Here is a 13,312-nt window from a genome sequence, read left to right on the forward strand (position 1 = left end):
TAGTTGACACACCAACTCTTCTTTCGCTGACAGTGAGTCTGCATCTGCATCAACCTGGATTTTTGTTCCTGTGGCCTGGAGCACAACAGACCTGGTAAAGACAGAGGTGAAAAAGGTGTTGAGGACCTCTGTCTTTTCAGTTTTATTGGTGACTAGTTCACCCCAGGCAGGTGGGCAGAAAAAATTGCATTCTGAATTATACATATTGCTTGCTGAACAGAACTGCAAAGATCTCATCCTTCGGAAATGAAGATGATAAATCCAAGGAAATAATCCAGCTGCTGCCCTTGTCACAACTGGAAGGTCCATTGTGTCAAAATGAACAGTCTTTGAGAAAATTCTGGAAAGCAGTTAAATCTGAAAAATGGGAGAAGGGTAAGGAGCCCAGATTCTGAACACGACAGGGAATCAGATGGGGATAAAAATAGTAACTCCTACTATTCAGCTGAAGATAATGCATTTCATTCATCTGGCCAGTTGTCAACACTAAGTTATCCACCTACAAGATCCCCTAACTACAAGAAAGACATTGACTTGCTTTAGTGAGTTCAAAGAAGGGCAACCAAGCTGGTGAAGGGGCTGGAGAACAAGTCCTGAGGGAATTAGGATTGTTCAGTTTGGAGAAGAAGAGGCTGAGGGAAGACCTTGCTCTCTATAACTACCTGAAAGGAGGCTGTAGGGCGGTGGGTGATTGCCTCTTCTCTCAAAAAAAATAATAAGAGTAGTGTAAATGGCCTGAAGTTAAGCTAGGGGAGGTTTAGACTAGGTATTAGGAAGAATTTCTTTACTGAAAGAGTAGTCAGGCACTGGAACAGCCTGCCCAGGGTGGTGGTTGAGTCACCATCCCTTGAAGTATTTAAAAACCATGAAACCGTGTAGATGAGCCACTTCAGGGCATGCTCTAGCGGGGTTTTTTTTCCTTCTTTTTTTCTTGGGGGGTTGGTGGTTTGATGCAGTGATTTTACAGGTCTTTTCCAACTGTGACAATTCTGTGAATCTGTGAAATGACTGAACTCCATATCAAACTAGATGAGCTGCTGAAAGAAAACAGGGCGGCACTGAAGAGGCTTCAGCACAGGCAGGAGAAAGCCTTGAGTAAGTTTGAATAGATGGATGTGAGCTTCGAACAGAGTTAGATAAGAAACTCAGAAGGATGGAACAAATGGGATTGTCAAGCAATTAAAAGTAGAAGACAGAAACAAAATAGGTGGGAGAAACAAGCAGGTTCAAAACCGGCAGCTCTTCCATGAATGTGTTTATGGTAGTTTTCCCGGTTTTCACTTAGAAGTCGCTTTTCCTCCGTGGTGGGCAGGACCCCGCTGCTCAGCCGGCGCGGCCGCAGCGCCTGCCGGGGCTCGGGCGCCATCGTGTGGCGTAGGCAGGAAGGTCTCGCACAGATTAACTGCGCTGTGCGATAAGCGCTGAGTTCACAGCGTCAGTCCCTGCACGGCAGATTCCCAGGAGTAAAGCACTGGTAAGGATTGTCTGAAATCCTCCCATCAGGTCTCTTTATGTTGCAGGTAATTGCTGAATATATGTTGAATACAGAAAAGCCCGAAACAGCCACGCTTTGTATGATGAGACAGAAAACCACTCGCCATCAAACATGGTGTTGCATGGGTGTTGCTCTCTCCCTTCAGCTATTTGTACAAACTACCTGGCAGACTGAGGATCCCACTAGGTGGCAGGACAGTCTCAGCCCATGCTATTTCTACCCGAAACACTTCAGAGACAAGTGCCTTGGGACCACAGGGCGCTCAGCCCCACTGGCCTGTGCTGTGTGGACCCTGAGGAACCCACACCCACCCACCCACGCACACCTACACTCACACACACACACACACACACACACACACACACACACACACCCCACCCCTGGTGGGTCCGGGGCTTGTGCTCTTTGAGCACAGCAGATGCAGGCTAAGCCAAATCAGCGGAGAACTCCATGCTGAAATTTCTGTTCAATTCCTTCTCATGGGATTTATCACACATGGAACACCGGCAGATAGAAGAGAGGCATACGAACTAGTCCTAAGTAACTTGCAAAATCTTGAAGTGTTCTTCTTTGTATGTGTGATACACAAAAGATATGTAAAAGATTCAATGATTCTACATTTTTATGACCTGAAATACTGATGAGAAAGTGTCATTTAAACCTCTTTTAGCTACTGTTCTATTGTAATATTTAATTGATGCAAGTGCAGTTATATTACATTGTATGATCACCATTATATGAAAGCTGAACAACGGAGAAGCGCCCACTGTGGGTCAGATCACAGGTCCATGTAACTGAATACAGTGTCATGGATAGTGCAAACACATATAATTTTTCCATTGACTGGACTTGCCTCCAAATATTTTTGTTCATGGACTTTCAAAGTCAGGAGAAATTTTCTCTATGATTAGTAACTCATGACTTAAAACTAAAGTTAGATATAATTCACACTGTAGTAGTATAAAACTGATTTTTGCCCTCAGTGACAACTAGATCTGGCCTATACCTTGCTGAAGTATGAATGGTTTGGAAATTTCTTTTAAAATACACTATTTTGTGAACTGCTTTCCCATTCATTTCATCCATCCAAACTTAGCCTATGCAGTATTATACCAGAATGATGGTTTATGGCACAGGTTGAGATAATTGTATGAGGAATCATAGCAAATAAGCTTTGTTTTTAAAAAAGCTTAATTATTTCTCTCAATCTTTCTAAATGAAAGCATTTGAATAATGAGTCCCCTGCCTCAAAACCTATTCAGTCCTTTATTGCTTTCCAGCTAACAAATGGAACTTTCCTGTTTTATAACAACAAAATATGTGCCTCAGCATGTTCACCCACCTCTTACATGAAGCTTCTGATGAAGGGCTGACCCAAAGAAAATTGCCTTCTTAATGACATCTGGAAAAGCTCGAGGTCAATTTTCTGTATATTTGAAATATCTAAATTGTTTTGTAAACACACAATGAAGTTACAAGGCCATTTTTTTGCCTTTTTTTCTTCTTAGTATTAAATATGCAGAGTGGCTGAGAATGAATAATTGTTTCATCAAGTTCTGAAATTTGTAGACAACAAAGTAACCTTTTTTGCTTGGTACTTACACAAATGTCTTTGCTCTAAAATTCCAGGATAGTGCTGTAAGCTGATGAAAAAGATGCTATTACCTGTGCTACACTTGTTGGAATGGAAATAGGGATTAATGCATTATAATACCAGATTAACCTTAATAGAAGTTTGGCACTGTAATCTATCAAGGTAATTAAGTATGTACCTAATTTTAGGCACTAAGTAGTTCTATTGACTTCTGGGAGACTAGACTGAATTTAAAGTTAAGCATGTTTTAAAATACTCCGCTGATTCAGGGCCATAACTTTGTTACCATGTGGATTAAGACAATGCACTATCAACAATAACCCATTAATTGAGCTAATGGGAGGGTGGTGTAGCCTGCACAATTCTTGAAACAGTTGTTCCGTACTTGAGCTGTGCTTAAAACAATAACCCTGTCTAAACCCCAGACTCCTAGACAGCATAGCATAGAGACCCCCAGTTCTAAAGGAGCTAGCTCCAGTTTGCCTGCATATTATGCTAGCGTGATACATCACTAATGAATTCTTTTGAATCAAAGTTTATGTGGCATAATGTCTCCCACACCACCCTCGTGTTTGTGGTTCTGTCTACATTGGTCAGAAATATGCAGCTCCCTCGGAACTGGAAAGGTTTATTTGACAAAAAACAGGGCATAACTAGATATTAATCTTCTGTATCTGAACTGACCAGAAAAGCTGTCTCATGCAGCCTAGAATAATACTTGTTAAAAGACACAGTGTACATGCATGTGGCAAATTAGTGTTTCTGCAGCTGTAACTTGTTTAATCTGCAACTAGATAATCCACAGGCAAATGAGGACTGTGTAATATGTGACCCACATATTATAGATCAAATATGTTCAACCTGCTTTTAACTGAGTCTTATTTTAACCCTTCTTGTTAGTCTTTCCATCTTTTGTAGTTTTCTAACTTTCTGTTAAAATTCTTTCTCTGCACCATGTTCTCAATGAAAGGTTCATACAGCTCAAGGACAAAGTAACCACCAATTTTCTAGTGTTGAGCATTCTGGCTAGTTCTAAGCTTTTAGCAGGTCTGGGACCAGTTAACTCCATGTATGTATACGGCTATGTATGTGGTTTTTTATACAGTTTAGCACATGAATAATTTGCTAAATTCCGCTGATTCTCAGCTGGTGTTTTAATAGTAAAAAATAGCAAAATACTTATTTTAATATCTATTTCTGTAACCCAAATTTCAGTGTCTGTATTCTGGAAGAGAAGAATCTGAATATATCCAGTGCTGCAACTGTGAAAGGAGAATTTAATATAGGCCAAAACCCAGAAGAGCACACTTTAGTATATGCTCCACTTAAAACATATAAAGAATTCTGTTTCAGTAATACTCAGCTATTTGATTTCCATAGGATCATTTTAACCTCTTAAAATTGAACAATTTTATGTTCTGTGATGCTATAAAGGAGGCTGGTATATGAGAATGGGACTGCAACCCAGAACAAGAGTGTCTACCACAAATACAGTTAGTTCTGAGTCACTCTCCACTGCAGTTTTCAACTCTGGTCCTCCAGTGTCAGTCAGTTCAGTCTCACAGGCTTTCTTAAGCCATCTGTTTTGCTCCAGTGGAGTAAGTTATTTGACCTTTCCAAATCTGAAAATAATTCTGGCATGTTGCACTTGTTAAATGAATACAGATGAGTGGAGAGAACTGTGTGTCAGTTCAGCTGGATGAAACAGATGATTCCCGAAAGACAGCACATGGGTAAACACATAGTAGGAATAGTGGATGTGCAGAGCTGCCTCTTACAAGCTTGCTGCCAGCTATAAAATACACAAATATTTTATAGGTGGAATACCAGTCAAATGTAGAATACACCCATCAGAGATGCTTCCTCCATCTGGCTACAGACCAGAAGAGATTGTGTAGGCAAATAAAAGCATTCAATTGCCAGTGCTGGTTAGGCGAGAAGCACATAAATGATGGCTGCGCCAGGCTGCAGTAAAGGTGCAGGTCTCTACCTGCATCTTAGGTTTCCTACAGCAAGGGAATGAATGTGAAGTATTTTCAGGAGCATGACCTCCATAACAAATGAATGCCTTTCAGTAGAGAAAAACCTTTGCAAATCTTCGTAAAAATCACTTTGATTGGAACATCTTCATTGTCAGCAAAGGATAAAGCAAAAACCAGATGAAATAAAATAAATATGTGTTACGGGGCTTTAAGTCTTGTCATACAGGAGAAACATCAAGGAATCAACAGAAGGCAGAAAAGATGACAGCTATTTAATTTCCACAGTGAGATGAAACAATTTTAATCACTTACAAACATGCTACTTTATTTTAGATACACGTGAATGCTACAATATTCAGCCTGAAAGCATAAATGACAGAAGTGGCAAGACTTCTAAGAGTGGGAGAACTGAGATGATCTGCCATAATCAAATAGAGTTTAAAGAGAGTAGGAAAATAAACACTGTTGTTTAAGTAATTTAGAAAATCTTTTGGAGACAGGAGGAGGAGAGAAAAAAATTGTCTGTTTGTTTTTATTTCTTACACCCATCTACATAGCCCTAATGAGAACAAAAATCTCAGAAGATAAATTACCGACAATGTCTGTAATCCACTATATACTTAATTTCATCTTAACATGGGGAGAGTGAATACACTCTGTGTCAGAGACAAAGAAGCTCTTTTGGGAAATTAAGAAACAGGATTTTTATTTTGAAGTAATCTGGTGGTACATCTGCTTGGTACACTAATTGAAACTGTCAAAGATTAATTAGGTTTAATACTATAACCATGGGAAAACCCAAAACGAGGTACATTCTTTAGTTCTCTTCCCATCTGAATGTGTAGAACATTGGTTTTGAAGGACAACAGTAGAAAAAACAGTAGTTCCACATTAATGTCATCTAGGTACGAGTGAGTTGCAAAATCTCATCAGTGCCACTTCAGTTGCTACCACATTTCAGAAGAGGTGACAGAGGGAAACTGGGAAGTCTGTCAATGGGTTTCATTAATCTAGCAGTCCTTAGGTGTCAGGAATCACTGCTTTTTCCTTCTGTCTCTTGACTTTCCAGCAAGGCTTTAGATGATTGCACTTCTCCACCCTCTGCTCCTTCATCTAAAATAAAAAAGAAAGAATCAAACATTTAGATACCACACACATTCTCACAGGTTTTTAATACAGCCAAATATTTGAGTGCACTGATCATCTCTGCTTGGATTGGCTCTTTACCATGACAGTCATGGGTGCTGTACAAAGAGAGATTAACTTGAAAGATAAAAAAACTTGCGGAGGCATCTTTCCTATTAGTGTGGATTTGCCTGCTCCTTGCACATGCTGATCAATGTACATTCAGTTGAAAGAAACAGATTGGAGATAACGTTTTTAATTTTTATTCTTTTTTTCTGACTCAATTCCAAAGTCATTAGAATTTTGCATTACTTTGAGCATTGATGGTTGCAGGTCAATAACTACAGTTTATGAACATGCCAGTTACCTGGCTGATCCTGTTTGCCAAGAAATACACAGGATAATTCACTCTGTCTTCACAAGATGAGGGGATTTTTTTTGTTACTCTTGATTTGGAAGGTCACTCTCCCACAGCTTAGAGTTGAATGCTTAAATTACTACTATAAGTAAAAGCTCCCAGCATGCATGACCATTGGATGAAGAGTTCTACCCTGTTGCTTTCAATGCTCAGTTCTCTCACTGACAAACAAGAACTCCTCATGCCTTGATTTCCGTGCAAACCATCATCATTGTCATACTATCTTCAAGTCCCACATGGCATTATCAGTGCAAACAGAACAGTTTGTATGTCCAAATCTAAGGCAGCCCCTAGCTTTTGGCAGCAAGGAGGGATCTCCTCAGCATATCTGGCTGTACCATCTTCCAAGTCCTATCCACATCTAAGGGGTGCATTTTCAGCTCTTTGCCCTGGAGACTTGCCACAAAATATCACACACAGCCAAAAAGTTATATATACTTTGGTCTCTACAAGGCACAGCAAAGAGATATTACTGTATACAATCCATCAGCTAAAGCTCTTGGCAGAAACCACCTGATGTAAGTTTTGGAGGCTTCAGAGTTTTATACTGGTAAGCCAAGAACCGAATCATTTGACACCCTTCACCATTACATAGCACAGCACTGAGGAAAAGGAGACAGAGCACTCTTCTCTATGGGCTGTTTCTGTGTAAGGTTGGATGTAAAGTATTGCAGACAGGGTAGAAGTAAACAGTTTTTTAGAGGAAATCTAATCTCATAGTTGGTAGCACTTAGGTGTGCAACAGGTACTAAGCTGCTGAGTTAGATAGCTATATACACTCACCTAGAAAAAATTCGGCAAACAATGAAAGTTATTGGCAGAACAGTGCCCTAAAGCAGATTACCTAATACGGGAGGCCAGTATTAACCTCTTTGCTATCAAACTTCTTGCAGGCTCCTTTTCAACATTTGGATGACCAGTGACACCAATTGTTTAATGTGGTTCCAGTATGGCCTCCTACCAGAGCACCTGTGGAAAGTCTCAGCATGCCAAAACTTACACAGGATTATCAGATAGGATGCAGATGGTCTTCGTTACAGAGTTACGCTCTGAGATGAAACAGCTGGTTCCAAAATCTCTCCTGTCTATCTCATGAGAACATTAATTTGGTGTGGCTTGCAGAGTACATGGAAATCTATATCACACAGGTATGATCCTTGTATATTCGTAAAGAAAATATGCAAATATGCAAAGCCTCTTTTCTAAGCCAGAAAAAGTATTAGCGCATCCTGTTCCTGACCTTTCACTATGACAGCAGCTGATGGCTGAAAGAGAGGAAATGTATGATCCAATGAGCATTAGCTAAATTTGAAGCAAGATGGAGAGAGTCCTCCTCCCCATTTCCTATAATCTTCACTGAATCTCTCAGAGCAGAAAAAAGATTCAGGCATGCTTTATATAGCCACATTTTCCATCTTCTCCACTTTCCTCATTCATCCAACCTCTTGTTCTGAGTTGGAAATGGCTTTCTTTTTTAACAACTTATTGTTAAAGGCAGAAACAGGCAAAAAGAGTTGCCTCTTAGAGCCTCAAATGTTTAATAAACAGTTTCCCTGTCACAGAATTTGAGATTCCAAACTTTATTTCCATTTTGATGAATTCTCGCTTTCCTCACTGTCTCATCAGAAGTTTAACTTGCAACACAATGAGACCAAAATTCCCATCTGGTACTTGTGGAATTCCCAAGCCCAAAAAGTATCCAAGCAGTTGGAGTGGACTTAACTGTATCCCATATTTATTTCCTGTTATCACTACTGCAAACTGCTGATAATGGAAACTGCACCTTCCAGGCATGCTCTGGCACAGCTATACACCAATGGTAACAGCAAAGGATAATTCCATGCTCTTAACTGTTCTTCAAATCCTGGCAGTGCTAGTCTCTGTATTTGTAAGAAAGCATCACAACATTTTGCTAAAACTAATGTAGCTGTGTTTAATTTCTCCTTAATGCATTGGATGGACACCAGGAGAGGAGGATTCTTATTTCTGGAGGGCTAAGTGCTTATTCTATCCTGTGCTATAATATTTCTTTTAAAAAGACTTTCAGTCTTTCATGTTTATTTTTATCCAGAGGGAAAAAAAATTAAAGAGGAAAAAAAAAAATATCAAAGAGATAATTTTTGCATTCTTTAAAAACTGTATTTCCAAACACTAAACTTTCCAGAGGCCAAAATGAAACAAACATGAAGAACTTCTCTACAGCTGTTGTATTCTTTTGTGCTTTGTTTAGCATGGATTTGTGCATCTCCCTCAAGGCTTACTGCTCTAACAATACACATTGGTTACACATAATGTAACAATGAATGTTTCAGTGGGTTGGACTGGTCACTTCACTTCCACAGCTTCTGACACTAATAAAAATAAATTCCCATTGACCATCTCTTTGATAAGGGAAGCAGTTCTTTCCTGCTGGAGCCTGACTCCTGGTCATGATGCATGAAAACCTTGCCAGGTGGAAGAGCTATTTGGTATTAAAAAAACCCCATGATATTTGGAAACCAAAGCATTAAATACTCAGCAACTGTACTTTGGAATGGATTTCCAGTGCTCCACTTGCACACACCAGAAGGAGAAAACCCATAGTGACATACTTTTCATATTCCATTGGGAAAATCTTGAAACAAAGGAGTTTTAACTGGAGCTTATGTGCTATCTACCCCTAAACTCACAGGGCTCCCAGCATCACTTTGAATCTACTCTGACATTGAGGATGTTTTCTTTCCCACATGGCCTTCCAGATTTCTCCAGTTCCCCTCACTACTGCCCTAGAGCCTAAGTGTATATCTGACCTTGTTGCCTTCCCCTTATTTATGTCCACCCTGTCTCCTTCATAAATGCTTGCCCTTTCCTTTTGCAACAGTAATGCCTCTTCCCACCACTCATTCAGATTCTTATTTTCCTCTCTTTCCCAGGTTGAAGCTAGGATGTGGTCATTAAGTCCCTTCTCACTCCTTCTGGAAGTGTTGTTTCTAGCTGCCCTCTTCTTCACCAGCAGTCCTTCTTCACCAGCAATCCTTAGACTGGCCCATATTGGGTTTGAATTATAGAACCCCAAATACATTAATAAAAATTAAATAATCAAAGCAAGAACAGCTTGTGATCAAAGGAATCCTCCCCTCCTGACTCCCCCCCAGCCTTTTTGGTGCTTTAGGTGGCTGTAAATTCTAACATCCTGTAATTGCTTCGGGCAGCATGCAAGCAGGACAAGCATCCTCAGAGCCTGAGAATCCCTCCTACAATCTAAGTCAGTTCAGTTTAACGGGCCTTCCACTCCTCAGCACAGGCATATGCGTTGTCCCTACATCGCTGCTCCTGGAAGTGGGACCACCAGTTGCAGTGGCATTTGTCACAGCAGCAAAAGTGATGGGCAAGGGAAGAAAGTTACTTCCACATCAGAATCTAAAAAAAGTAGGGGCAACTCATGCTCAGGGCCAACCTACAATTCTCACTTCATAGGCATTAGAAACCAGATTTTTCAGAATCTGAAAATCCCCCTGAAATTCCCCTGAAAGGGAAAAGAGCTAAATGTCTTGTTGATTAGACCTGTGCTAATCAACAGAGCACCTTATCAAACTAAAGGACAGGTCAAAATATGACATTGATCTCCGATAGCAAATTTGGAAGCCTAATAGCAGAAGTAAGTGACTCTAAACCCTATTCTTAATGTATATACCTCAGTTAGGTTGATGGATGTAATTGGATTAACAGTGCAGCTTGCTGTGTTCTGCTAAGTTATCTCAGTGCAGGAGCAGACCCTAATTTACAGCTGGAGTGCTATCTTTTCAACCTACTTTTCCTCTGGAGAACTGGAATTCAGTTCCCAGCACCTTTCCCCATGCTGATGAATGCTGCATCTGTAGGTGCATGTCACAGACTTAGTCTGGGTTAAAATTTATTTGTCTCATCAGGAGGTGTGCGTGCTTTGGAAGGTTGAATTTAATTGTAAATGAAGAAAGAAGTATTAACACTGACGTCAAAACTGCATGGTGGCAGAAGGCTTAAAAAGAAGGTGAAGGATGAATCCATAAAAATGTCCATTTCTTGACAGTACACGTGTTACCTTCTGAAATGGAGAGCTCAGCCAGTTTGTGTGGCAGATCTGAAGTCCCAGCACCAGCAGGAGAGCCCAGAATATCTGGTAAGGCGTTTCGGCGACCTGCCCGTCCTGATGCTGCAAAATCTGTGACCACAGGCTCCACATCAGTCATTGCTGACTCCTTTCCTCATAGCAACATCTGCATATGGAAGAAACATAATAAGAAAACAACTGAAGCCTGGATGGATGCTAATCACCAACAATACAATAGCCATAGGCTTTGCCCAGTGTTTTTTTATTACTAAAAGCCTTTTACTCAATACTGAGTGCTTAAGCTTTATTTGTACCTCAGAAGAAGATAAAAGAATCTCTCTGCATGTCCTTGAGTTGCCATTTGCACATCAGATGAGCACAATGAACAGCTCTGTACCTACAAGACACCTGTGGATTGGGTCAGCAACAGCCCCTTCTGGCAGCCACTTGTATGTCTTTATAAGACCTGATCCCTCATTTTAAGCCATGGTTTTGCCATACAATCACTCGGAAGGGAACCAAAGCTCTCCTTTGTCATACTGTCTCTAAGCATCAAAGCATATTTTCGTTATTATGAGTCTTCCTTAGTTTCTTACTTAGAATCTTGTTAGAACAAATTCCTTTCACCAACAAGCAAATTATGCAGAAGAGTCTCTCAAAACTAAACTAAAACTCTTCATAAATTTTCTTTATCCGACAGATATCAAACCATTTGTTTTCTCTGCTCCTTGTTATCTTGGTTTAACCTCAGCTTGTGCATTTGACTTTTACCTAATAAATAATTAAATCCTGGAAATAATCGAGCCAACAGTGCTCTGCTTCCTCAATCCCTGCCTCAAAGCCCATTGAATTGAATGGGAGAACTCATGCTGACCAAAAGGGACTTTGGATCAGGCACAGAGGTCTTTGCAGGATCACCACCAGGGCACCAGCTTAAGTGAGAACACCTAGAGCAGAAGGAGGAGATATTTAGCCGCAAGTCACACAGGGATACAGTGAAAACTGTCATTAGCAACTGTATTATTAAGCATCACAGAAGACCAGAATTGTACACGATCATTTCTGATATTTAACATATTAATTTCTAATAATTAAATATTAATTGTTCAATATTGTGCATTTTGTGTGCAATTGTGGGAACAGGAATGTTGTAGCTGTCCCTGTGTAAATATGTGTGGGAGGCGACGGGAGAAAAGCGACCGACCATGGTGATTGATCAGCAAGTCTCGTTTATTGACTCCAATCAGGCCATATTTATACTCTCAATAATGAAGCTCATAACATAGTGCAAAGCTAAGCTCACCATTGGCTAGCTATTAATGTTAACCACACCTTTGATTACATTCTTGTAGTTAGTGTTCCCAGGTTAGCTTTCTCACACTCATGTCCAAGCTTTCCCTCTATCATATCTTGTTATTGTACAGCGGTTTGGTGCTCAAGGGCATGCTGTCCTGGTTTCTTGCAAAACTCCCTTTTCTCAGCTCTTACAATTAACCAGCTGTATCATGTCTACGTGACCTTTCTCACGCAGCCAGTCTTCTGCAAAACTCTCCACAAATATGATCAGTGCTTTGTGTGGGAAGGGATACAGATGGGGCAGGAGACCAACCTGGTGGAAGGCTGTCAGCTTTCAGTTGGCAGCTGGCTGTATTGAGAATAAGAACTGGATAAGGAAAATCTCAGTAATTTTAGTGTTGTTCATGTAAGAAGCAAAGCATCATAGTCCCCCTTCCAAAATCCTGCTAAGGTTGGAAAATATTACTGCTGTCATTTCATGGATAGAAAAATAAAGTAAATAAAAATCAAACATGACTTGCTCCGATGTACAGGAAGGGAGGGGCAGAAATTTGATTACTGATGCTGTCCTGGCATTTCCACCACAAAAATAATTTTCCTTTTCTCCCTCACAGTGCCTTTCTGGTCTGTCACTCCAACAAAAATATTCTTTATCTTCCTTGTATCTCTAAATACTTTGTAATAAAATAAATGAATCCTTCTTAGCAAGAAACAAAGGCATGAGTAAAATCTTTAAGTCTGAAAGACAACTTGAACATGCAGATAAACCACTTTCTTTAACCAAAGTCAGTAACTGAAACTGTTACCATAAAATTTGGTTGCTGAAAGAACCCTCTTTAACACTTGTCTTTAAGTTTTGGAGGGCAGGCATTCTTCATTAATGCTCTAAGGAATTTCTTCAATTTGATTCTGATGATATTTTATAATTGTATTTTCTAAGCCTACATCCAAGTAAGGATGTAGAGTTTCTCCACTATTCATTTCTTTCTAGTTTTATTTTTTTAACATTTCCATGAGGAAACAACTGTCTTTTCAGCATCTTCTTGCATCTGTTTTGTGTAGTGTTTTTTGCAATTCCTCACAGGGTAAATAGTAACCACAATGTGCACAGTCTCTATTTTCCCAATTCTCCTCTTCCTCCTGCTGGCAACATCTCCTTCAGCTTCACTGAACTAATTTTGCTGTAGCCTTATCCAAGTTAGAGCTACTTCCATCTTGCCAATGCCTGCATGCAGTTGCTTCTCTCAGCTTCCAAATTACTGTTGTCTTTTTTCTCCCTTGTCACTGCTCACCAGACTAATGGTGCAGAGCTCTCAAAGAATAGTGACAAATT

At 40.1% G+C, this 13,312-nt stretch overlaps 1 protein-coding gene across 6 annotated transcripts in view; it reads right to left on the minus strand.

Annotated features, from left to right (window-relative positions):
• Positions 1–5,323: 5,323 nt before the first annotated feature.
• Positions 5,324–13,312, minus strand: part of PKIB (cAMP-dependent protein kinase inhibitor beta) — a 51,252-nt gene continuing 43,263 nt past the window's right edge. For all 6 annotated transcript variants that reach the window (XM_051615233.1, XM_051615231.1, XM_051615232.1 and 3 more), the window contains exons 2-3: positions 10,675–10,849; positions 5,324–6,184 (exon numbers count right to left, since the gene is read on the minus strand). In XM_051615233.1, coding sequence (XP_051471193.1) covers positions 6,099–6,184; positions 10,675–10,822 — 234 coding nt within the window. In that variant the 5' untranslated portion in view covers positions 10,823–10,849 and the 3' untranslated portion in view covers positions 5,324–6,098. The remainder of the gene's footprint in view (positions 6,185–10,674; positions 10,850–13,312) is intronic.

This window comes from Apus apus, chromosome 3, assembly GCF_020740795.1.
Source record: "Apus apus isolate bApuApu2 chromosome 3, bApuApu2.pri.cur, whole genome shotgun sequence".
Classification (NCBI taxonomy): Eukaryota; Metazoa; Chordata; class Aves; order Apodiformes; family Apodidae; genus Apus; species Apus apus.